At 36.7% G+C, this 25,071-nt stretch overlaps 1 protein-coding gene across 2 annotated transcripts; it reads left to right on the top strand.

Annotated features, from left to right (window-relative positions):
* Positions 1–5,380: 5,380 nt before the first annotated feature.
* On the top strand, positions 5,381–24,541 carry CLEC2B (C-type lectin domain family 2 member B). 2 transcript variants are annotated; one of them, XM_007093303.3, is made up of 6 exons: positions 5,381–5,620; positions 12,589–12,687; positions 15,586–15,749; positions 20,658–20,761; positions 22,252–22,392; positions 24,288–24,541. In XM_007093303.3, the coding sequence occupies exons 1-5, from the start codon at positions 5,551–5,553 to the stop codon at positions 22,358–22,360; spliced, it is 546 nt and encodes a 181-aa protein (XP_007093365.1). In that variant the 5' UTR covers positions 5,381–5,550; the 3' UTR covers positions 22,361–22,392; positions 24,288–24,541. The 2 variants fall into 2 exon arrangements, with proteins under 2 accessions (XP_007093365.1, XP_042847678.1); XM_042991744.1 differs by lacking the exons at positions 12,589–12,687; positions 24,288–24,541 and having other exon boundaries at positions 22,252–23,123.
* Positions 24,542–25,071: the final 530 nt, after the last annotated feature.

The following is a 25,071-nucleotide window of genomic DNA, read 5'->3' as shown; positions in this document are numbered from 1 at the left end:
CCAAAGAGAATTACCCTTGAGCCCTAAGAGTGGTGGAATTTTCCTAAGTTTTAGACTGGCTTGGGACCTATCACCCCTTTATTCTTTCTGATTTCTCTCTTTTGGAATAAGAATGTCTATCCTAAGCTTGTTCTACCATTGTATCTTGTGAGTATATAACGTACCTGTTTCAGTCTCACAGCTAGAGGGTTGTTGTGTCCCAACATGAATCACACTTGGAGGTTCACCAGACATAATTTAGATAAGACTTTAGACTTGGAACTGATGCAGGATAGGTTAATACTTGAGGCTATTGGGATGAGATAAAAGTATTTAACATGCAAGAAAGATACACAGTTTGAAGGGCCAGAGGATGGAATATTATGAACTAAATCTTGTCTCCCCAGATTCATATATTGAATCCCCCAAGGTGCTATATTTGGAGACAGGGCCTTTAAGGAGAAAATTAGGGGTAAATGAGGACATAAGAGTTGGGACCTAATCTGACATGACCGGTGTTTTCATTTTTTATTTATTTAAATATTTTAATGCTTATTCATTTTTTAGACACAGAGAGACAGTGTGAGCAGGGGAGGGGCAGGAGAGAGAGAGACACAAAATCAGAAGCCGGCTCCAGGCTCTGAGCTGTCAGCACAGAGCCCGATGAGGGGCTCAAACCCACAAACCTTGAGATCAAGACCTGAGTGAAAATCACACACATGCCCCATGACTGGGGTTTTCATAAGAAGGGATGAGACAGCAATGAGATCTGTTTGTCAACACATGCATGCAGACAAAAGGTAATATGAGGAAACAGCGAAAATACAGCCATCGGCAAGCTAGCAAGTAAAGTTTCATCGGACATCAATTCTCTGGTAGTTTGACCTTGGATCACCAGACCCCAAAACTGTGAAAAAATTAATTTCTATTATTTAGAAATACCACCCAGCTGGTGGTATTTTGAAATGGCAGCCTGAGAAGACTAATATAAATAAATCCCTTTGGGATTGGATTGAGGGAAGCAATATGGTTTATACTAGCCATAGTATGGAAGGGGTCTTCTCTCTGAGGACTTGCCTTTTTCTCTAAAAACTGGGTCCTGAGTCAGAAAACTGACTCAGCAGAAGTAGGACAAGGTAATAGTTTATAACTTTGGGGGAATGGTTTCCCTTAACCTAGTGATCACCCAGTTTTGATTTATTTTTATTGTAGGTGTTGAGCAAAACCCAGTGGTATGCTTGCAAGATCTGATTGCTAAATTTTCAGGATCTTGTGAGCCAGTCATTAAATATAGTTGTCATTAAAACTTACATTATCAGGTGTCTAGGTGGCTCAGTTGGCTGAGCATCTGACTCCTGATTCTGGCTTAAGTCATGATCCCAGGGTCATGGTATTGAGCCCCAAATCGGGATTTGCACTAGGTCTTTTGGGGTGCCTGGGTGGCTCATGATTTTGCAGCTCGTGGGTTCCAATCCCGCATTGGTGCTGTGCTGTCAGCTCAGAGCCTGGAGCCTGCTTTGGATTTTGTGTTTCCATCTTTCTATGCTCCTCCCCTGCTCACACTCTGTCTCTGTCTCTCTCTCTCTCTCTCTCAAAAATAAACATTAAATAAACATAAAAATTTTTTTAAGTTAAAAAAACTTTTAAAAGATCCTCTCTCTCGCTTCCTCTTTCTCCTACTCATACTCTCTCAATAAAAGAAAGTAAAATAAGATAAAATAAAATAATAAGTTACAGTATCTAACCCTAAAATTAAATAAATTATATTTTAAAAAAGGTAATACATACTTAGCATAAATCAATTTTTGGTTATTTTTTTTACTGTATTTTACCATTATCTACACATGAAGTTTTTTACGTCTCCTATGTCTATATAATAGAAATACTATATAACTATAAACTATTGCATATCTCTTTTCAACTTTGGTGTTACATCACAGAAATCAGAATTATACAACCTTTTTTTTTTCTTCTCTGTTAGCACCGGGTTAAAGACCAGCACATAAGTAAAAATATCCTTTTTAGCTCAAGACAGATCAATCTGTCTTGCCTCAGGAACATTTAACGTATCTATAACTTTCTCTTGGTCAGTAGTCTAGATGCTACTCCAAACTCAACCCTCATTACAATATTGTGACAACTTTGTTTTAGAGTTGAGCTATGCCATTTGACCTTTAAGACTCCAAGATCCTATCAGTCTCAATGCTGTCCATAAATCCAATTCTGTGAAGACATCTACTATTGTAATCCTTGGCCTGGGAAGGAAAGCTTCAGTAAGCTTCTTCCTGATGCTTATGTTCTTCTTACATTCTTATCACTTTAATAGGGTGTCCATAATACCATCCCATAGAACATTTGGTGGATTTTCTGTCCATCCAGAGCATATCAACTATGGAATGCCAACTGCTCTAAGTACTGTTGTATTTTTATCTTCAACTAACTCCCATAGCAATTCTGGCATTTTACTCTGCTTAGCATGAGCTGTTACTTTCTTCAATCTTCTTTGAGTTATTTCAGCAGTTTTTCAACACTGTCTCACAATATGTTGTCAACTTATTAAATTTTATGACTAAGAGAGGACCCCATTGTTGATAAAATCTCCCTCATCCAGCTTTGTGTTTCTCTCTTGATCTAGCACCCTTGGAATCCAACCCCATTTTGTACTCTCTAGGTTGTCATTACATATTGTTAGGTCTGAATTTCTCCTGAGTATCAAGGGTAACAGTTAATCTTAGTTATCAGCTTTATGGTCAGTAGGGGAAGGAAGGGATCTTCATAAGGAAGGTGTGTATTTTCTTTGATGACAGAGGATTCAGAATCGTATTTAAGCAAGGATAAACTCTAGACTTTAACAATGGAGAATATGCCACTTTCAAAGGTCTACAGAACTCAACATTTACAGGGTTCTAGTTTTTTTTAAGGTTTTTGAGAAAGATTTTGTGAAAAGACACTACAAATGGTGGAAAGTATGTGTGTGTGTGTGTGTGTGTGTGTGTGTGTGTGTGTATGTGTGTGGCAAAGGAATTATTTCCATATTGTTTAAATACTATTTTACAACTCATTATATATATTTTATGGGATTATTTGCCTTCTTTTTAGTGAGCTGTAAGATATAATGGATATAAGATATATATCTTACACCTCACTAAAAAGAAGGCAAATAATCCTGTAAAACTGGCGAAATATTTGAATACAGAATTCACCAAAAAAATATATATTAATTGCCTTAAGCATATGGGAAAATGCTCAACAGGTCTTCAGAGATATGCAAACTAAAACTATATTTAGATATCACCACATACCTACTGGAATGATGAAAATGAAAAAGATGGACCAACCACGTCAACTTTTGCTGTTGATATAGAGCAAATGCAACTGTTGTACGTTAATCGAGGGAATAGTACAAACTCCTTGGAAGATATTATATGTCTATAAAATTAACCACATATTTTATTTTTAAGAACAGCTTTATTGAGGCATAATTTATATACAAAAAAAAACTATACGTATTTAATGTGTACAATTTGATGCATTTGGACCTATGGAAACACCCGTGATACCATTACCACAATCAAGGAAATAGACATATCCATCATCTCCCAGATGACATGTTGAGTGTTCTTATCACAAAAAAGAGGGAGAGATACAAATATATTTTCCATATGACCTAGGAATTCCACTACAAGGTATTTCCTTGAGGGGCGCCTGGGTGGCTCAGTCAGTTAAGCATCTGACTCCTGATCTTGCCTGGGATCATGATCTCACGGTTTTGTGAGTTCGAGCCCCACATCGGGCTCTGGCCTGACAGCACAGAACCTGCTTGGGATTCTCTCTCTCCCTCTCTGTCTCTCCCTCTCTCTTTGCCCCTCCACCCCCTCTCTCTCAAAATAAATTAATTAACATTAAAAAAAATTTTTTTAAGGTATTTCCTTGAAAGATTAGAAAATAAATGTCCACAAAAAGACTAACAGAAATATTTATGGTGCTTTTATTTATGATAGTCAAAATGTGGAAATAGCCATATGGAGTAATGGATAAGCAAATTATTATATATTCACACAATGAAATTCTCCTCAACAATGAAAAGGAATGAATGGCTGGTCTGCCATAATATTGATAAAACTCAAAAACATTACACTGTGCAAAAGTTACCAGACTCACAAAAGTGCACACTGTGTGATTCTGTTTACAGAACATTCTAAAACCAGCAAAACTCATCTCTGTTGATAGTAGGTTAGTGGCTGCCTCGTTCTTGGGATGAACCGCAAAGGTACATTAGCAAACATTTTATGGTGTTGGAAATATTTTATATTTTGAGTCAAATTTTATATCTTGACTGTCGCTCTTCAGGAACAAAACCTAAATTTCACCAGCCATCATAGTGCAGTCCCTATATTCCCTTCTATATGTATTTCTAATAGTCCTAAGGGTAGAATATTTTGGTGACGAGATAGATAGAATATGTTCAATTCTCCCCAAACTTTCAGTCTTCTTTCTGTCCCAAAAGGGAAGGAACCCTTTTGTTACCTGCATTTCATCTTGCATAATTTTGTTTTGAGAGCTGATAGGACCAGAGCTATATATTTAAGCCCATCCAGAAGAGTTTAATCCTGTGTTAAACAGGATTATTCTCTTCACATTTTTTTCCCCTTTTCATTTCTTTGTACTCTACTTCTTCTCTGTTCTCAATCCCTTTTCTCTTCACAGTGTACCTGTCAGAACGAACGTGGTGTTAATCCTGAAACAGCTTGTAGGAAGTCAGCTATTTCTCTGTAGTTTGTTAACGTATTTACTGAAAGAGAATATGAAATCGTTTGAAAATTTTCTGCTGAGGACAGTTTTGAGAAGGAAACTGTTTCCTGCTACCCTAATATTAGCATAATAGCATTATCATCTTCAATTTTGATGATAACGTTCTGAGCGCCTTTTAACTTTATTTGCCTCTTTTTCTTTTGTTCAGTGTGTGTATGTGTGTGTGTGGTGGGGGGGGTGGGTGGTGGTGTAGGTGTGCCTGTGGCTATGATTGCCACTGAGAGAGAAAACAGTTTTTGTTCTCGTTTCAGTAACCCATTTAAAACACAGCTTTCTTATCTTTAATTTCATCACCTTTAAGACAGTCTTTCTAAACACAGGATCATCGAGACAGAATGACTTAAAGTGTGCCTTTTAATCAATTAATATTCTTATCTCCCATGGCCCTGGAAGGATGCTAGTTAGGTGCTGCTCTTGAAACAATTGAAAAATAGCCTCTGGAATATTTTTTTGTTCGAAAGTTTCGATGGGGCTCCCCTGTTGAGAAAGTCAGAATCTATGAGTTTGTTACTTCTTTACCATTTAGTTAACTTCCTCCTTCTCTAGTAATGGTGTTTTTTTTTTTTTTTTCATTTTACAGGAAGATATTGTGGTGAGAAGACAACAGTTTGACTCAATCATAGATGCGCTGTTAACTTTCATTTTGTTTTTCCAAAGTAGAGTAACCGTAGTGTGAAGCTGCTATAAAAAGAAAATAAATAAACAAATAATAACATTTTTACACTAAATTTAAAACTTTGAAGAGAGGTTTTGGACGAGATGACACAAAGCTCCCCTGTAGTTACCCAGACTGCTGGCAGCAATCAAGGAACTGACGAAAAGAAACAAGGTAAGGACATTCACAATTGTTCAGAACGAAGGTTATTTATGAAAATTCTGACATGCAGTGTTAAACAAAGCCTTCAAAGGCACGAAGTGGATTTTGTTGCTTTTTCCCCATCAAGGCAGAAAAACCCTTTTTTGGGCTAACGTCTCCATAAAATGAAAATTGTGATGACAAAATTCAGATTTGCCATGGACTGTTTTGACTTCTTAAAGGGAGATCGACTTATCTTATCTGAACTGATAGTGGCGAGGGATTAACCACAGCTTAAACCTGTTCAAGATTTAATTTCATTTTTACTAAGTATTTAATAAAACCACTACTGGAGAAAATGTTAAATTTGATCCATGTCCACATTCAACACGCAGAATGCAGACACAATAGGAAAAGTCTGGCCAATTTTTCTCGTGTTTTAACAGTGAGTGGAGTCAAGATAAATTGGACTCTGGGGGTGCTTAAGAGCAGAAAGTAGCCTCCTCTCCCGCTCTCATTGAACCAATTGCTAGTGCTCGGATATCCTTGAAGATGTCTCTGGCAACCTTACACAAGATAAGAAAAGAAAATGTACCTTAAAAAAACGAGAACTAGAAAACCACTTGGGAGCTTTGGATGCACTAAATAGCAAGTTTGGACTATGTAAGATCTAAAGTCTAAATCTAGCAGAAAAATCTTTCAAAGTTATTTCAACAGGGGTCATAAAAAAGGTGAAGAAGAGAGGCAATGACACGAAAATGCAGTAAATACAACAATGGATGGTTTCGAGATGATGGTGGGTTTTGAACACTTGCCATTTAATGTCTTTCAACCTACTAGTTTATGCAGCAATCAAGAGTGCTGCAGTTCATATTAGAATGCGTAAATACTTTATTCCTCTTTTTTTGACAATGTCATCATTTTGTCTAAGGTTAGATCAAAGAGGGTTGGGGACAATGGGATCAAATATTAGCTGATCACATGAAAATATCGGAACCAAAAGTTTTACAGAAAGCTTTCTAGCCACTCATCCAATCAGTGTTAATTTCTATCTTACATCTCAAACAGTGTGAATTTACACATTTTATGTATAAATAAATTTTATATATTATGTATATTATGTATATGTATATAAATATATATAATTTATATATTATGTATATTATATATTATGTATCTTTTATATATTATGTATATGTACAAAATATTATGTATATTCTGTAATTTACTAAATAATAGTATATATATTATATTTAACCTATATAGATGCATAATTTGAACTTCAAAATGCCCTTGTTAAATTTAGTGCATTGGACAATTTATTTTTAAATATTTTATTTTTTCATTTTTCTTTTATTTTATTCATTCCACTTGTTGGTAATTTATGATTTTTTCTATAGCTATCAACTAGGGAAAAGGGAATTTTATTTGGTTTTAAATTTATTGGTCACCCTAGATCTTTCCTCTTATCTCTCCTTGGAGAAAATTAGAGATGATTTTAGTATATGTGCTGCGGAAGACAGCTTGAAGATCAGGCTCAGAAACTGAAACTAATTACTTGAGTCCGTGAAACTTTTCTGTGGGGAAAGTAATTGGAATCCTTAGCTGTTTAGATTACAATAGGGATGAGTGTAAAACTATTTTAGTTACATTTATTAATTAAATAGGTTTTTGCCGAGTTACCCTGGGATGTTATCTGTTTCTTACATTCCTTTGTTGAACAGATTATGAGGGCTGAGCAATTTCTTTGAAATTCATCTCTCAATACTAAATTCATAGCAGGAGGGAAACATTTTCAGGGTTTTGTTTGTTTGTTTGTTTTTTGGATAATTTGAGAGAGAAGGAACTTATAAAATGAAAGCTATTTAAATTGAACGTAGAAAATTAGATTTTAGGGCTCAGGAAATGGATAGATTAATTAGAGAATAAACAGGTAGCATGTTTAAACATGTACCTGCATGTTCAGAAGTGCAAGAAATGTCCAATTCATTAGTGCCTTACATCAAACGAAATGCCACTCCAAGTCTCCATCCCGCTGAGCTGGCAGGACTTTTAATCTTTGCCAGTTGGTGGTATTGAGAAAGTTGGGGGTGGGGGGAGGAGTGAGGGAGGTACTTCCAGGGTTATGTGAAGTTTCCCAGCTTTTAAGCAACATAGAAGCATCAAGAGTCTTGAGTCACTCCTTTTCTATGATTATTTGTGACCAGATAGATCCCAACAGTGATTAGCCTTTTGATTTTAGTCCTGCTAATTCTGTGCTACACCTATAACAAAAGCCACACTGTTTCTTTGCCACATTCATGGCACCAACATCTTTATTGAGGCTGATATGGTCTGCCCACGGGATCTGACGGTTGTCACATGCACCACAAAGTTACATCGTCTACCAACTCTGCCCTGGAAAGGACTCTTGTGTCATAATGCAAATTAGCATTTCTAATAGTATCAGGAGGTACGTGCCCTTCTTTCTTTGTGTTGGCTTCAGAGGCATTTCCTCTTTTTAAAACTCCTCCATGATTCTTAGATTCAGCCACTTAAAAAGCTAGATTTTTTTTTTTTTTTAATGAAGGGTCATTGATTTCAAGCAGCTTCGCGTTTCTTCCGGCAATCATTCTGGAGGCAAGGATTCCAAAGAGCCTGGCTACCCACTTAAAATAATAAATTACATTTTAAAAATTCCACTTAGGGGCGCCTGGGTGGCTCGGTCGGTTGAGTGTCTGACTTCGGCTCAGGTCATGATCTCACGGTCTGTGAGTTCGAGCCCCGCATCGGGCTCTGTGCTGACAGCTCAGAGCCTGGAGCCTGTTTCGGATTCTCTGTCTCCCTCTCTCTCTGCCCCTCCCCTGTTCACATGCTGTCTCTCTCTGTCTCAAAAATAAATAAACGTTAAAAAAAATTTTTTTTACATAAAAATTCCACTTAATATTGAGGTAAATAGTCTTCACACACACCACAAGATAAATAAAATATGGAAAGATGGGAGAGCTATAACATGAGAAAAAAAAACACCACAAGCTTTCTTTTAGTTACTTCCTACGATAAGCCTGGCCTTCTGAAAACATATCAACATATATATTCTTTAATTAAAGCCAAAAAGAAAGATAGTGTCACTTAATGGATAAGGAGATAATAGGCCCACAATAGGTAAGAAAATAAATTTATACGCCAGAAACCTTTGATCAAGATCTTGAACCTGAGGCTCTTTGGTCCACTCTGCCAATTCCCAGACAAACAGAATGGCATGGTGACATGTTGACTTAGTTGATGACGGAGAAAAAGGAGAAAACGTCTTCTTTTCTTGACACCTGACACTTAAAGAAAACTAATAGGGAAACAGGGAAATGCATAAGGTGACACTTGCAAGGCGATTACAACCCCATTAGAAAGAACGTGGACTCAAGTTCTGAATTACGGCATATGCGGAACCAAAAGGTTGAAAAGACAGATGTGCGTTTTGTTTCTTCCCTTTTGGACTTTTGCCGCACTGGATGTAGGGTCATTTTCTTACCTAGAAATCTCTCCATTTGTACTTCAGACCACAACCCCTCTGCCCTCTGCGAGAACTCTTTTTTTTTTTTTATGTTTATTTGTTTATTTTTGAGAGACAGACAGTGTGAGTGGGGGAGAGGCAGAGAGAGAGGGAGACACAGACCCTGAAGCAGGCTTCAGGCTCTGAGCTGTCAGCAGAGACCCCTGACCCACGAATGGTGGGATCATGACCTGAGCTGAAGTAGGACGCTTAACTGGCCGAGCTACCCAGGCACCCTGAGAATTCTTCTTTTTAATTTAATTATTCCCTCTCCCTCCTGCCTGCGTTAACAACCTATCCCTTCCATGTTAACCGTCCCCAGATGCATGGAAACTTTAAGTGGTGCATCTTTTTTTTTTTTTTTTTAATCCTACAATAACCGCTCACCTCATTCTGACTACCTACCTCTTCGCTTCCTCTAATTCCCACAGCACAAGTTTTTGGAATCCACCTGCTGATTTCACTTCCTTACTTCCAGCAGTCTAACATTCTTCTGTATGACTCTGAAACCACTCTATCAAGGATACCGGTGGCCTCCAAGGGTTCTATTTTTGCTTCTATCTCCACAGCTGCCACCCCTGTTTAAGAGATCACCGTAACTTGATTTGTCAGAGTTATAGCTCCCTAAATAGTCTCTCCGGTCACGAGTCATAGGGAACTTTAAAAACATAAAGGTGGCCAACGCCAAACACCTACCTAAAACAATTCAGTGGCTTCCTGTTACACCTTGAAGAAACTCAAGCTCTTTCGCAGGGGTTTCAAAGCTGAGCATCATTTTCCTTCTACCTAGTTGCGATCCTCTGCTATTTCGGGCTCTATCACACGTGTTACTTTGCCACATTCTTTTCAGGTTTTCCTGATTCAAGGCATTTGCTGGTCTCTGCTTAAAAGGCGATTTCTGGTTTATTTCACATAAATGGCCGCTGTTCATGTTCTCTGTCTAGGTGTTAATGTCATTTCCACAGAATGGCGCTCCTGGCTACCTTTCCCTGTCATTTTCCCTTTTATCAATCAGAGCATCCCGTTTATTGCCTTCCCACACTTGTTGCAACTTGTAACTTTTAAATTCGGTTTCATCAGTTTACTGGGTCTGTTTCACCAAATATAAGTTCTAGGAGGGCAGAGATTTTGCATGTCTGGTGTGGACTATTAAATTTATGGAAACTAGCACATCGTAGGCGATTACTAAATATTTGGCAAAGAATGAACAAAAAAACAAACACAATGCTGGTTCAAAAGTGATGCATTGTAGATACTACAGTCCTTGCTGACTGCAGAGCTTTTGAAATTGCGGATGCTCAGAAGAAATGCACAGCTAACGACCAGACTTTTCAGAAATTTGGCAGAAATCCACAAAGTTAGACATAATTCCCCATTATCTTTCTCACAGAGTTGAAATAATAACACTTTGGTGGCTCAGAAACAATGCTAGTTTTCTCTTTGTTGCAGTCCCTCTCCCTCCTTACGGTACTTAAAAAAAATACTTTATTATGAATTTCTATGAGTACCAATATCTTCATATGTTACTCATGATGGTGTAGATTACTGCAGTACTTGTGGAAGAACATCTAATTGATATACGCCAATTTGTTTATTGTTGAATTTTTTTTCTTAAGGTATTTAGACAAGTATGTGAGATATTTAAACTATGCTCATGCTAGTTCTGGTTAAAACTAAAAAGGGTAGGGCAGCCTAAATACCCATCGGAAGACTTTTATTTTTTTAAACAGCATAACTACATGAAAGTATTATCAGCCATTAAAATTATGCTGTTAAAAGGGGCGCCTGGGTGGCTCAGTTAAGTGTCTAACTTCAGCCCAGATCTCGATCTCCGGTTTGTGAGTTCGAGCCCCGTGTTGGGCTCTGTGCTGACAGCTCAGAGCCTGGAGCCTGCTTGGGATTCTGTCTCCCTCTCTCTCTGCCCCTCCCCTGCCTGTGCTGTCTCCCTCTCTCAAAAACAAATAAACCTTTAAAAGAAATCCCATAAAATAAATAAATAAAATTATAATGTCAAATTATTCTTTTACTTACGTATAAATTTAGCCATTGCTCTGAATGAACAACCACCCCAAATTTTCGTGGTTTAAGACAATCCTTGTATTGCCTGTGGTTCTATGGTTTAGGAATATGGATACATTCAGTAGGAATGTCTCCTGTCCCCTCTGTTATGCTGGGCTCCAGAACAGTGAAAGTAGAAATTCTAAGGTCCCGTAAGCCCTGGGCTCTAAAGTTTCAGTTCTCTTCTACCACCGTCTTGGTTAAAACAAAGCATTAGGCAATTCATATTCAAGGGTTGGGAAACACTGTATATCTTTTGATGACAGGAGCAGCAAAATGTGGCAAAGTGATGGTGGGCACAGGGGGACATGATTCACTGGGGGGCCATTCTTAATGGTCAACCACACATGAGAAGAACCAATTGTTAACCGAAAACATTAGAATATAAAACAGTGGGTACATGATGATGGCACTCGTTTAAAATTGGGTGTTTGTGGGAGATGTTGTACATGTGAAACTATGGATAGAAGGATGTTAACCCAAAAGATGATGCTGGTTATCTCATATATATATATATATATATATATATATATATATCTTATATAAATTGATATGTGCTTTAAATGTAATATCTTTCACTCATCCACAAAGGAAAAACAGTTAATTCAACAACAGAACAGTTCTTCACTAGGTGGAAAAGATAGGAACGATAAACGCCCTCCATAAGTATGCCCGTCTATTAAAGTAACTCCTGTAATTTTTAGAATTTAATAAAACTTTACAATAAGGGCGGATACTTTCTAATCATATAAAATAATACAAGATACAAGTGTTTTATTTCAAAAAACCTATATGCCATTTTTCCCCAAATGGGCACTCATAAAAGAAAAACAATTCTTCACTGAATATTTATTCTGTTCTCCTGACTTTGCAGAGGAGGAACTATCAGACCAAAAAAACAAAACAAAACAAAACAAAACAAAACAAAAAAACCTGTATTGTCCAAGTTCCCTTTGCTTGTTTGTAGCAGAAAGCTCAATTCCAAATCTTCATGAACTTTCATGTATGACATACTATCTATCCTTTAAAGCAAAGTTTTCATTAGTTAGAAAGTAGAATTTCTTAGAAATATTTAAGGACTGTTAGGATGTACTGATATTGCACCATGGAAGAAAGATACTGAAGGCCCTGGGGGTGGCTCCAGGCCTAAAGAAATTCTACCCTAAACAATTCTATTTGATTCCTTGGACTATGGCAGTAAAATCCACAGCATGGTAACACGTGGATTGAACATAACGATCCTAAGGCATTTAAAAAAAAACCAAGGTTGTTGTTCTCCATAACACGCAGAAAGAGTATGTTTGTGTCATCTTGTGAAATATCAGAATAAATTGCCTAAAGAAGTTTGTTAGTTATGATTATGAATACAAATTTCATATTTCTTTTACCTGTCTCTAAATATAACTTTTTTCAGGTATTAAAGACAAGTATAAGATAACTCGTTTAATGTGCGTTTTATTGACAATATTATCCAGCACCATCCTTCTTCTTCTTCTTCTAATTAGTTTAATGGGTGAGTAAATTACATTTTTTCATGTCTTTACTTATTTTTTTCTCTCTTAGGGCTTCCTACTGAACGATCATTTTCTTTTCTGCCTCATTCATGATCTTTTCTCATTATTCTCACTCTTTTCCCATTATTCATGATCCGTAAGGAGTATCAATGAATGGATTGTTATGAATTACATGACCTACATAAAACATTGGGAGACACAAAAATGATGAAGACGAAATCGTTCACCCGAATAATCTCACATTCCATCCAACATTCCCATACCAATGGCAATCACTGTCTTGATTTCTGTTGCATAGGTTGGTTTTGCCCATTTAAGCATTTTTCTATGAATAAGATCATGCAATTTTTATGTATTCTCTGCATCTTGTTTCCTTTGTTCCACATCATGTTTGTAGGATTCTTTCGTGTTATATAACATGTAGCAAAAGTTCATTGACTCATTCAAGGGGGTTGGAAAAATATTCGTGCAAAGAACCAGAGAGTAAATAAATTTGGTTTTGTTAGCCATACAATAGGTATTGCAAGTTCTCCATTCTGCATTTGTGGTATGAAAACATTGCCCATGATGCACAGACAATTGAGCTTGTCTGTGTTTCACTGAAATTAGACATGGAAATTTGAATATCGTATAATTTGCACATGTCACAAAATATTATTCCTCTTTTAATTGTTTTGATTTTTCTATTATTTTTTACTGTGTTGGCTATTTTAAAGTGTTTACATTTACATTCATTTACATGTACATTTACATTTACATTACATTCATTCATCATTTACATTTACATTACATTACATTACATTTTGACTACTGCAAATGATGCTGCTTTGAACATCTTTACACTTTTAGTCTTTTAGTGACTAGTGGATATTGTGTGGCATATACTTATGAGAAGAATGATTAAGCCATGGAATATGCATAGGTCAGTTTTAGCAAATATTTCCATAGATAGTAGATAGTCCAGCCCAAAGCGTAAGAGAATGCCAGTTTTTTTTTAACATACTGGTCAACACTTTGTTGCCAACTTTACCCATTTTTGCCATTCTGATAAGTGTGTGTTGATACCTTATTGTGACTTTAATCGACATTTTCCTGATGACCAATACTGTTAAACTCCTTGTCATATTTATTGCTCACTTAGCCACAGTATTTTGTGATGGGTATATTCAGATACTTGGTCCATATTTTTGTTGAGTTACCTCTTTGGTTTTTGTTTGATTCATAGTGTTATTTAGTATAGTAAATAAAAATATTTTGTAAATGTCTTCTACTATGTAAATATTGTAACTACAGTAAAAATCTTCTTTAGCTATGAAGCTTAAGTTTATTTTCTGTATGATGTCTTCCAATGAATGGAAGTTCTTAATTTTTAGACAATTTTAATCTAAAAATTTATTTTCTTGGGACGCCTGGTTAGCTCAGTCAGTTAAGCGTCTGACTTCACCTCAGGTCATGATCTTGTGTTTAAGAAACAAAACAAAAAAAGGGAAAGAAATGGGAGAGAGAGAGAGAGAGAAACCAAGCAATAGACAATTATAGAGAATAAACTGATGGTTATCAGAGGGGAGGGAGGTGGGGGATGGGTTAAATAGGTGGTAAGGATTAAGGAGTGCATGTATCATGATGAGCATAGGGGGATGTATGGAAGTATTCAATTACTATATTGTACACCTGAAGCGAATGTATGTTAACTAACTGGAATTATAATTTAAAAAAAAAAGAAAAAGGAAAAAAAAAGAAAAAGGTGTTAAAGCTTTCACTTCTATAGGTGCTTGGCATCAGGTGACTGCAGGTGATAATTTAATTGTTTTACCTTCACATATCACCAGCATCCCATTTACAACTGGTGTTTGAATCCATGCCTCTAAAGAGAATCACATGGACAATTAATACTCATCCTTAAGGTTTTGTTCCTTTAGACCCATTTTTGGTACCAAAAACTGATTCAGTCTGGGTGCTTTCAAGAAAATAGTCTCGGAAAATGTTAGAACAGGACTTTAATATGAGAATTAGGGATAACATGGCTGTGGAAGGAGCCGGGGAGTGATGATCTGGAAAGCTGTGTAGCTGGAGGAGGAATAGTTACTGATGACTTTGGCTTAAAGCATTAATGTGTTTGGAGAACCTAGAGATTTGGGGAAAGTCTAAAAATACATCTAGCTGTCAAGAGTACCAAAGGCAAACTCATTAAAAAGCTTGGGACGACCCGTTGGGATGAGCACTGGGTGTTGAATGGAAACCAACTTGACAATAAATTTCATATTTAAAAAAATAATAAAATAAAGCAAAAAGTACTACAAAAAAATAAAAAAGGCTTGGGACGTTCCTATGCCCTATGTCTCTGAGAATAATGGCTCTGCCCTACTTCCGCCTTCAAAATCTCATGTAGAGTCTTTTCAATGGTTAACTCAGAGCCATAGAGTGATGGCGATACCTAGTTGACAATAAGCAGTCAACACACATAGTGTTAATTTTGTATTCTGTTTTATTATTTTCATTGCTTCCTTAGAGGTTAAAACATGTGTCCTCCATTATAACAGTCTAATATAAATTAGTATTTTTATTACCCCAGATAATGCTAGGATTTCATTATATTTCACTTGCCCCAAGACAGTAAAGGTGACTTAACACGGATAAACTCACACTAGTAGCCCCGTGAAGGCTGATGCATTACTGGGGTAGGAGTTGAAAGGAATATCAGCATCCTGTCAAATCCTGAACTGCTATCTTTTCAACTAACGTGACATTTGTTTTTCACCTTGTTGTGTGATAGATGTGCAATTCTGGTCGTGATCATGATCTTTTGCCTCATGACCTTGTCTTCCCCAATTGATCTCAAAATACGGTGGCATAGTGTTTCATCTGGTCTTTGATATATGTGTCTGTCTCATTTCCAGCTACACAATGTCCACGTACTCATCATTTCTGCCCAGATGATTGGATTGGCTTCCAAAAAAAATGCTATTATTTCTCTAAAGAAGAAGGGGATTGGAATTCAAGTAGACATGACTGTATCACTCGAGGTGCAGACCTAACTATCATTGACACGACAAAAGAAATGGTAATTTAACGCACCATTCTTACAAAATTTCTTAAGAAGGGGCATTCAAATGATATGATAATGTAAATTTTTTTCACACATGCCTGTCTATGAAGATGTTTAGAACATGCCATGTGAGATAAAGTTGGAAAACCTGCTGATGTTCGGTTTGAATAGGGTTAAGACTTAACATCAAGCAATAGAGTTGACAGCTGTGTTTATATTTTAAGGAGTATAAATAGAATAACTTCACAAAATTTGGAATCCTTTTATTGTTTTTAAGTTATTTATTTATTGAGAAAAAGAGAGAGAGAGAGAGCATGAGCAGGGTAAGGACAGAGAGAGAGGGAGAGAGAGAGAGAATCCCAAGCAGGCTTCAACCTCAAAGCCCGACATGGGGCTCAAACCCATGAACCGCGAGATGATGACCTGAGCCGAAACCAAGAGTCAACACTTCACCAACTGACCCACCCAGATGCCCCTGGGATCCTTTTAAAAGCCAACACTCCACAAAGACATAATTGTTTCACGAAGGATGGGATTCTCCAGGCTACCCCCTTTGAGGAACCTTCCTCTGACTTCTCAGTCTTGCTTTGCTGTCTGTCTCTGAGATCCCTTAGCGGCTTTCGTTGGAGTACTCACAACCAGCAGATGTGATGGAAAGTTTTCTTAGATTGAAGCATGGGCTTCCAGTGAACACACACTGTGTTTTATTTGAAATTGTTGCATTTGCTATACCACAAAGGCAGGTACAAATTAAAAGCTTTATGGATCTTTGTTTAATAAATACTGATTTACATGGCAAAAATCCCAGGAGGGAAAGAAATCTCCAAGAATTTTAATAAAGGATTGCAAAACTACATACTTCTGCACTTGTGAAATCCACTCTTTCCCTGAATCATGTATGCAATAAGCAAATGCTTCTACTCCTGTTTAGTCTTTTTAAAAGCCAAGGGGTCAAGGGGCGCCTGGGTGGCTCAGTGGGTCAAGTATCGGACTCTTGATTTTGGCTTAGGTCATGATCTCACAGTTGGTGAGTTCGAGCCCCAAGGACTCTGTCTGCACTGTCAGTGTGGAGCCTGCTTGAGCTTCTCTCTCCCCCTCTCTCTCTGCCCCTCCCCTGTTCTTCCTCACTCTCTCACAAAATAAATGAATAAACTTAAAAAAAAAAGTGAATGGTTAAGATATGATTTCACTCATGTGTGGAATCTAAAAAAAAAATGGGGGTGCCTGGGTGGTTCAGTCAGTTAAGCATCTGACTCTTGATTTCAACTCAGGTCATGATCTCACAGTTCGTGGGATCGAGCCCCCCATGAGGCTCTGCACTAATGGCATGGAGCCTTTTTGGGATTCTCTTTCTCCCTGTCTCTCTGCCTCTCCCGTGTTCATGCTGACTCTCTCTCAAAATAAATAAACATTTAAAATAATTAAAAAAATAAATGAATAAACAAAAAGCAGAAGCAGACGTAGAAATATGAGAACAAACTGATGGTTGCCAGAGGGGAGGAGGATGGGGGACTGAGCAAAATGGGTGAAGGAGACTGGGAGATCCAGACTTCCAGCTACGGCATGAATAAGTCACAGGAATAGGAGGCACAGCATAGGAAATACAGCCAATGATATTGTAATAACCTTGTATGGTGACAGACAATAGCTACACTTGTCATGAGTATCGCATAATGTATAAACTTATTGAGTCACTACCTTGTACTCCTGAAACTATGTAACAATGTATACCAACTATCCTCAAATAAAAAAAAAATTAAGGGTCAATATAAGAAGAAATATAACTTGAATAATGTACAATTAAAAAGGGCTTACAATGTAAAACAGCACAGCACGGCATTTAAAATTGTTAAAAAGAGAATTTTCTTACTTCTGTGGGGAACAAAATATATTTCTGCCCTCTACCTGAGATTGGTTCAAATTCAAACGGGTGCAAACCAGACTGGGGCAATTTACAGATCAATGCGAAGAAACTCAACTTTTGTTTGCAACAAAAGGTAGAGAAATCTGAATTAAAAAAAAAAAAAAAACTAGGTACGTTAAGAGCAGACACAGCAAATCAACAAGTTAGATGCCGACTTAAATTAATAGGAAGAGCATCCTTAGTCAGTAGTTTCACTGCCGAATTTTGCAAGACTTTTGCAATGAATGTTCTGGGAAATTCTTAAATTTCCCTTTACAGTTCCTCCTGGGGAAAAAATGTCTAAATTAGCATAAAGGTGGAAAAGTAACGAGTTCTCGTAAAAGTTTTGAGGGACAAAGAAATATCAGGCAAAATATTTTTAGAATTTTCACTCACAGGAATCTTGTCAGCACAGACTTAAAAAAAATAGTGAATATCATGGGTCAAAAGCATACCAAAATATTAGGTATGAACTTAAGAGAAGTCATTAAACATCTGATAAGAATCATTGCACTTTTTGGATCAAGAAAAGAGACTTTGATTCTACAATTTCCTGGTACATTTTGAAGGTGATAGATGCCTACCATGTACTACACGATCTGGGCAAAATTTAAGTGACAAAATGAGGTAAAGCAATCTGCGAAGGAGTGATAAAAATAATCTATGGAAGAATTTTAAAGGACTGTTTATTTAAAACAGCTTAATTAGAATATTATATATGCTTACTTAAATTACAAAATGTTTTCTTTAGTTAAAATGAGATGAAGCTTGTTTCATGAAATATTGCTCATATTTATTTCCACTAATGTAGAGTTGTCTTGCGTCTTTAACAAGAGGCCACATTGGTATTCCTTTAGTGAGCAAATAATAATTAACATTTTTCATGGATAGGTTTTAGGACACTCACCTCCCTGTTCCCTGTCACTAAGACCACAACTACCGAAACTCATCCAATTTTCTTCTTTTGTTGTTCTGTTTTCTTTTTCTTTTTCTTTTTCTTATTTCTTTTTTTTTTTTTTTTTTTTTTTGTTGTTGTTGAAAGACAACTTGTGCCCATTGGAGGAGAGGTAGAGGGACAGGGAAAGAGAGAATCTCAAGCAAGCTCCACGCTGAGCGTGGGCTCATCACTGGGCTCGATCCTACAACTCTAGGATCATGACCTGAGCCGAAATCAAGAATTAGCTTAACCAACTGAGCCACCCAGGTGCCGCTCAATTTTCCCAATTACGTGATGACATATATCCTGTTGGTGGTCAATACAGTTATCCTTTCTCGCATTTTTTCTGCCTTTAAACAACCTTTTCCCAAAGCCTAAAATATGAACTGTCCTCTTCTTCCTTGTCCTCTGTATTTATTATGGAATATTCTATTCTTCTCTTCCAGATACACCTCTTAGATCACATCCGATGTGCAAGTGCCCCATAAGGATTCAAATACTTCTTTCTTGTAAAATAAAATTTCACTTTGTTTTTATTATAGCCATAATCTTCTCTTTAGCCAGGAAAATATTTTCTAACTCTATAGTTACATAAATTTCTTCAACATAAATGAAACCCTATGAATCCAGGGGCAGTGTTTGATTAATCGGGTTCTTTTATAAACCCAAAGCTTAGCTCAATGAGAAATTTTTTTCAAATAAATTTATGAAATGCTGCAGAAAATGGTATATTAAAATGCAAAGATTATTAGTATCACTGTTATAGATGGGAATGGACCACAGTGTTGTGAACCGTATCCCTTATATTTATCATAGAATTGAAACATGGAGTGATACAATGTCAAGGTTATGGTTTCCCAGATATTTAGTGGCACGATAGATTCAATAACCTTCTATATATAATTCTATGGTAAAAATGCTCCAAGGTAGCAAGAAATTTCAACATTGAATAAGGAGAAAAGGAGAAATAGGGTAAAATTATATTTTTTTACTGAATGATCTCATCAGAAGTAGAAATTTTGGGGGCACCTGGGTGGCTCAGTCAGTTAAGTGTCCAACTTCAGCTCAGGTCATGATCTCACAGTTTGTGAGTTCAAGCCCCACATCGGGTTCTGTGCTGACAGCTCAGAGCCTGAAGTCTGCTTCAGATTCTGTGTCTCCCTCTCTGTCTGTTCTTGTCCCCCCCCCTCTTTCTCTCAGAAATAAATAAACATTAAATTTAAAAAAAAATAGAAATTTTTGGCAGAAAAAAATTTGAGAATTAAAGTCTGAAGGAATTGGCTATACGAAGGGTGTGTGTGTGTGTGTGTGTGTGTGCACATATGCACATGTGATCATTTTGGGAGAGAATTTGAAGTAAAATAGAACTCTAAAATGAATATTTTAGTAATTACTGAGAAGTGGAAAAACATTATAATAAATATCTGATGATTAGAAAGGCTGTGCAACATCTTCCTTATAAGGAAAGGAAAAATAAGATAAAAACATGGAGGTAAACCATAAGAGACTCTTAAATGCAAATAACAAACGGAGGGTTGATGGGGGTGGGGAGTCAGGGGGATGGGTAAAACAGGTGATGGGCATTAAGAAGGGCACTTCAGATGAGCACTGGGTATTGTATGTAGGTAATGAATCACTGGGTTCTACCCCTGAAACTAATACTACACTGTATGTTAACTAACTTGAATTTAAATAAATAAATATATATATATATATATATATATATATATATATATATATTTTTTTTTTTTTTTTTTTTTTTTTTTTTTAAGAAAGGCTGTGTGAGAAATCACTTGCAAACTCTGGCTTTCCAGAAGTTTAAAATTTTAAAATCCTGGGGGAATAGATTTCCATATTGAATATAAATTTGGAATCAAAAAAGGATCTTAAGAAAATTTATCTCACATCTTTGTTTACAGATAAGAAACCTAAGGGTCAGAGGGTAAAATACATTTTTCAAAATCCCATAGCTATTTTTTGGCGACATCTATTGTCTTGCTCCCCATAAACTGCAAAGCAAGAGGAGCACAATAGTTTGTACTAAAAACTAAAAAAATATATCCAATTTATTTTGTCTCTAAAGGATTTTCTTAGGCGATACAAATGCACTGCTGATCACTGGATTGGGCTGGAGATAACCGAAAATCAAACACTACAATGGGTAAATGGAACCATGTCTAAAATATGGTGAGTTTCTTTCTTTGGGGAATTATTTAAATTTAGATAGCACAATCCTCTGTAGAACCTCAGCATTAGCTATATTTCTCTAAAACCCAAGAGTTCGGTATGTGTTGGAAAAATGGGATCGGGAAAATTGTATCATGTATTGAGATCAGCTCAAAGAGTCAATAAGGGAGGTTGGAAATCAGGATCTAAAAGGAAAGGTCTTAGCTGGTTATTTTGAAAATATGAATTTTGAGATTCATAAACACAGACCAAGAAAAAGCCAAAAATCTTTTGCCTGATTTTAACCTATCTTCTCCAAATTGTATCTATTCTTCAAACTTCATGCTCCCTGTTTGCTGATATCTCTTACAGTTCAAGGTCAACTTACTGTTCATTTTAACTTGAATTTATTTGGGCTTCACATCTTCCATTTTGCAATATAGAAAGCTGGATCTAAAGACCTAAATTTACTGCACACGTGACCTTAGTGTAACAACTCACATGGTGACTGCCAGCTACTTAGCCACTTAGTTTATGTTAGAATTTCCCAACAGCAACACAACGGACATTTTGGACTGAATAATTCTTTGTTGCGGGGAGGGGGTACTGTCCTGTGCATTTGAGGATATGAGCAGTGTCTCTGGCTTCTACTTATTAGGCAATTCCTCCCCAACCTCGATTGCGACAACCCAAAGTGTCTCCAGATGTTGCCAAGTGTCACTTGTGTCTGTGTGTTTGGGGAACAGAAGGCAAAATCACCCTGGCTTAAGGACTATTGGCTTATATAAACTGATAGTTGCACTGATTACATAGAACTGTGTTAATGGCAGTTTAACAGGTATAAACTCTTGGAAGAGAGACTGTTACGGTCCAATTTGGTACAGATATCTTCCCCTTAGCAAGAGAAGTCTGTGCCACACCACATTTTTTTAGGACTCTGGACACATATTTTTTAAAAAGGGTCATTGGGCAAGAAGAAATCATGGGAGTTTTTAGAAAAACTGTTTTTTATTTATATTTTAGAGAGAGCATAAGTGGGGGAGAATAACAGAGGGGGGGGGAAGAGAGAGAATCTTTTTTTTCCCCAATGTTTATTTATTTTGAAGGAGAGAGAGAGAGAGAGAGAGAGTGCATGTGGGGGAGAAGCAGGGAGTGGGGGGGGTGGGGCAAGAGGTTGGAGGTGGGGGGGGTGGGACACAGAATCCAAAGCAGGCTCCAGGCTCCCAGCTGTCAGCACAGTGCCCAACATGGGCTTGAATCCATGAACTGCAAGATCATGACCTGAATGGAAGTCGGACGCTTAACCGACTGAGCCACCCAGGTGCCCCGAGAGAGAGAATATTAAGCAGACTCTATGCTCAGTGCAGAGCCAGATGCAGGGCTTTATCCCACGACCCTGGGATCATGACCTGAGCCGAAATCAAGAGTTGGACACTCAGCAGACTGAGCCACCCAAGGGCCCCCAAGTCACAGGAATTTTTAACACATAGTGTTTAACCCCTTTATCATAGGTTTCCTGTGAGAGGAAATGAAAAGTGTGCTTACCTCGATCACGTTGGTGCGGCGACAGCTAGATGCTACACAGACAGAAAATGGATTTGCAGGATGCAAATGCACTAAATTCAGGTTTCTATAGTGGAATTACAATACAGGTACAATGATCTTTGTAGCTGGTTTTCTCTCCTTCTGTGTAAGTTAATTTTCAACACTCTACTGCTTTAGCCTGATAATACATCTTGATAGTTGTTAAAATAATTTCCTTCAACTTATTTTTCTACTCTTCACATGGCCTGTACCTTTGCTTTTCTGTAACATTTTAGAAGAATCTTGTAATTTCACAGGATCTCTAGGTCAATTTGAGAAGTGTTGTGTGTATTTATGGTGTTATTTTTCTATTTATTTATATGTTTTGTATTGTGTTGGTCTTCTTGAGTGATCTGTAATTTTTCTAATGAGTCGTGAATGTTATTTATTATATGTGCCCATATTGAATGTATCTGATGTTTATGTTATTGCAATTGTATGATTTTATTACTTTTTAAAATAGTTACTTTATATATGGAAATGTAACTGTTTTGGCTATTCTTCTGTTCAACATACATTCTGAAAACGTCCAATTTCTAACAATTGGTGGATTCTTTTAAATATTGTAAAACAGCACTTTTATTTTTTCTTATCTTATAACTGTTACTTAATTCTTGTCTAATTAAAATGTGTAGGACTGCCAGGACAATATTGACAGTGAACATTTTTGGTGTGTTTCACATGTTAAAGAAAATGCTTCTAACATTTCCACCTTACCAGTGTTTTATCTCAGTGTTTTTTTTAATGCACTTTTATAAGTGAAGGCAGATCTTTTCTCTTCCTGTTTCCTAACAAAAAAAAAAAATGTTTTTATAGAAAGGGACTTTGAATTTTCTCCTGTTTTTTGTTTCCTGCATTTGTTTTGATGTTCTTCCTTAATCTTTCAACGTGGTTAATGACACAAGTTTTCTAATATTAAATAACTACTCTGTATTCCTAGATAAAATTTAAATCGGTCCTAATGCTATATTGTATTTATTCCAAATTGATTTATTCTGATATTTATTTTTAATATCTCGTGTCTAAATTCATGAATGTGACTGCCCTAAAATTTTCTCTGGATAAGCAGGGATCAAGGTTTCAACAAATCAACAAAGACATGATTGGAAGATTGTTGCTTTACCTTTACTGTATAAAATTGCGAATGATGAATTTAATACATCTAAAACATTATTGCCCATATTTTATGCATATCTTAGATTAGATTCACATTTGTGATCGTCAATGCACCACAACGCCAACCTTTGAGAGAATCACTGGAAAAGAATATTTATGAAGAATATGGCATGATGATGAAATCAGAATGAAGTAGACAGTGCTAGACATGTGCAAACTCAAGCAGATGCATGTTGTTTCAATTTTTTGTTTGTTTGTTTAAAAATGTGTTTGAAAGCACATTTTTAAGAGCCATGATAGTGTGAATAATAACAGCATTGCTAACTTTTTCTCATGAGGAGTGAAACTAGCCAGGAAAGACACACTTAGCAATAAAGAAGGCAGAGGGGGTCCTTGGACCTGGACGGGAAGAAGTGATGTGTGGACACTATTACAAACCTGCTTCCACACTCACTGGACAATAAGCAAATGCATAATCAATCTCCTCTATCCCCTGTTTTGAAGATTTACAGATACGTCATAATACCTTTCGTGGGCTCGTGAATTCTATAACACATTTTAATCAAATTGTTTGCTTAAATGGAAGCTCTCCCCCACCCACCCCAAAATTCCCAGAATCTGCCAGACATTACAAGATCAAATATTTATCAGTCAATAATCACACAACTTCTTTTCAGCTGTAGATCATAATAATTTTGTTCGGTTATTTAATAGTTATTTATACATATTATGAAAAACAGTGAATTCTATTTCCATATGGTAGTAGTAATATTTATAAACTTTAGTCATGTGTAGTTTTAATAAAATTTTATTTCCTCTCTGTTATGGCTTTAATTACATCGCCAAGTGGAAGTCCTAACCTTCAGCATCTCAGAATGTGACCTCATTTATAAATAGAGCCATGAAAAATGTAATACAAAATGAAATCATTAGGATCAGCCCAGATCTCTCTAAGACTGGTGTCCTTATAAGAAGGGAAAATTTGGATTTAGTGATGAACACTCACAAAAGGAAGATTATGTGAAGACACATGGAGAAAAAGTGGCCATGTGACTGAAGTGATATATCTATAACACAAGGAATGCCAAGGATTACCAGCTACCAAGAGAAGCCAGAAGTGGCAAGAGAGGATTCTCCTCTAGAGCAGTCTGGGAGAGCATGGACCCTGTAGACACCTTGATCTTGGACTTTTAGTCTCCCCATCTATGAGACAATAAAATTCTCTTGTTTTAAGCCTCGCAATTTGTGGCACTTTGTTACGGCAGCCCAGCAATCTGATACTTTGTATTATCAAGATCAGCTTATTTCCATTTCTATGTTCCATCTTTTTCAGATATACACCTAAGCTAGGGTGTCCCTTCCTTGTTTCAGGAGCCTTCTTTAAATTAAAGAAAATATGTCCTCCCAGCATCTCAGCCTGGTCACATTTGATTTTATCTACCATTCTGCAAAAGCGGCTCTCATCAAATCATGCCAATCTGTATTTCCATACCCAGTGAAACTGCTTCAGTTAACATCTCACAAGTCACCTCAAGCAGAATGTAACATTTCTTTTCTATTCGTTCCTTCTTTAAATACTGTCTTCCAAGAATTTTTGTGACATCATATTCCCCTGATTTCTCTGCTCTTTT

The sequence above is a fragment of the Panthera tigris genome, chromosome B4 (assembly GCF_018350195.1).
Source record: "Panthera tigris isolate Pti1 chromosome B4, P.tigris_Pti1_mat1.1, whole genome shotgun sequence".
NCBI classification, from domain to species: domain Eukaryota; kingdom Metazoa; phylum Chordata; class Mammalia; order Carnivora; family Felidae; genus Panthera; species Panthera tigris.
Note: the sequence above shows the minus strand (reverse complement) of the source record. Positions and strands in the feature narration are given on the sequence as shown.

Excerpts from the sequence above, each read along its gene's own strand:
- CLEC2B (XM_007093303.3), top strand. The coding sequence starts at position 5,551 with ATGACACAAAGCTCCCCTGTAGTTACCCAGACTGCTGGCAGCAATCAA. Across the intron at positions 15,750-20,657 it reads TTGACACGACAAAAGAAATG|GATTTTCTTAGGCGATACAA; the intron begins GTAATTTAACGC and ends TTGTCTCTAAAG. Across the intron at positions 20,762-22,251 it reads GGAACCATGTCTAAAATATG|GTTTCCTGTGAGAGGAAATG; the intron begins GTGAGTTTCTTT and ends CCTTTATCATAG.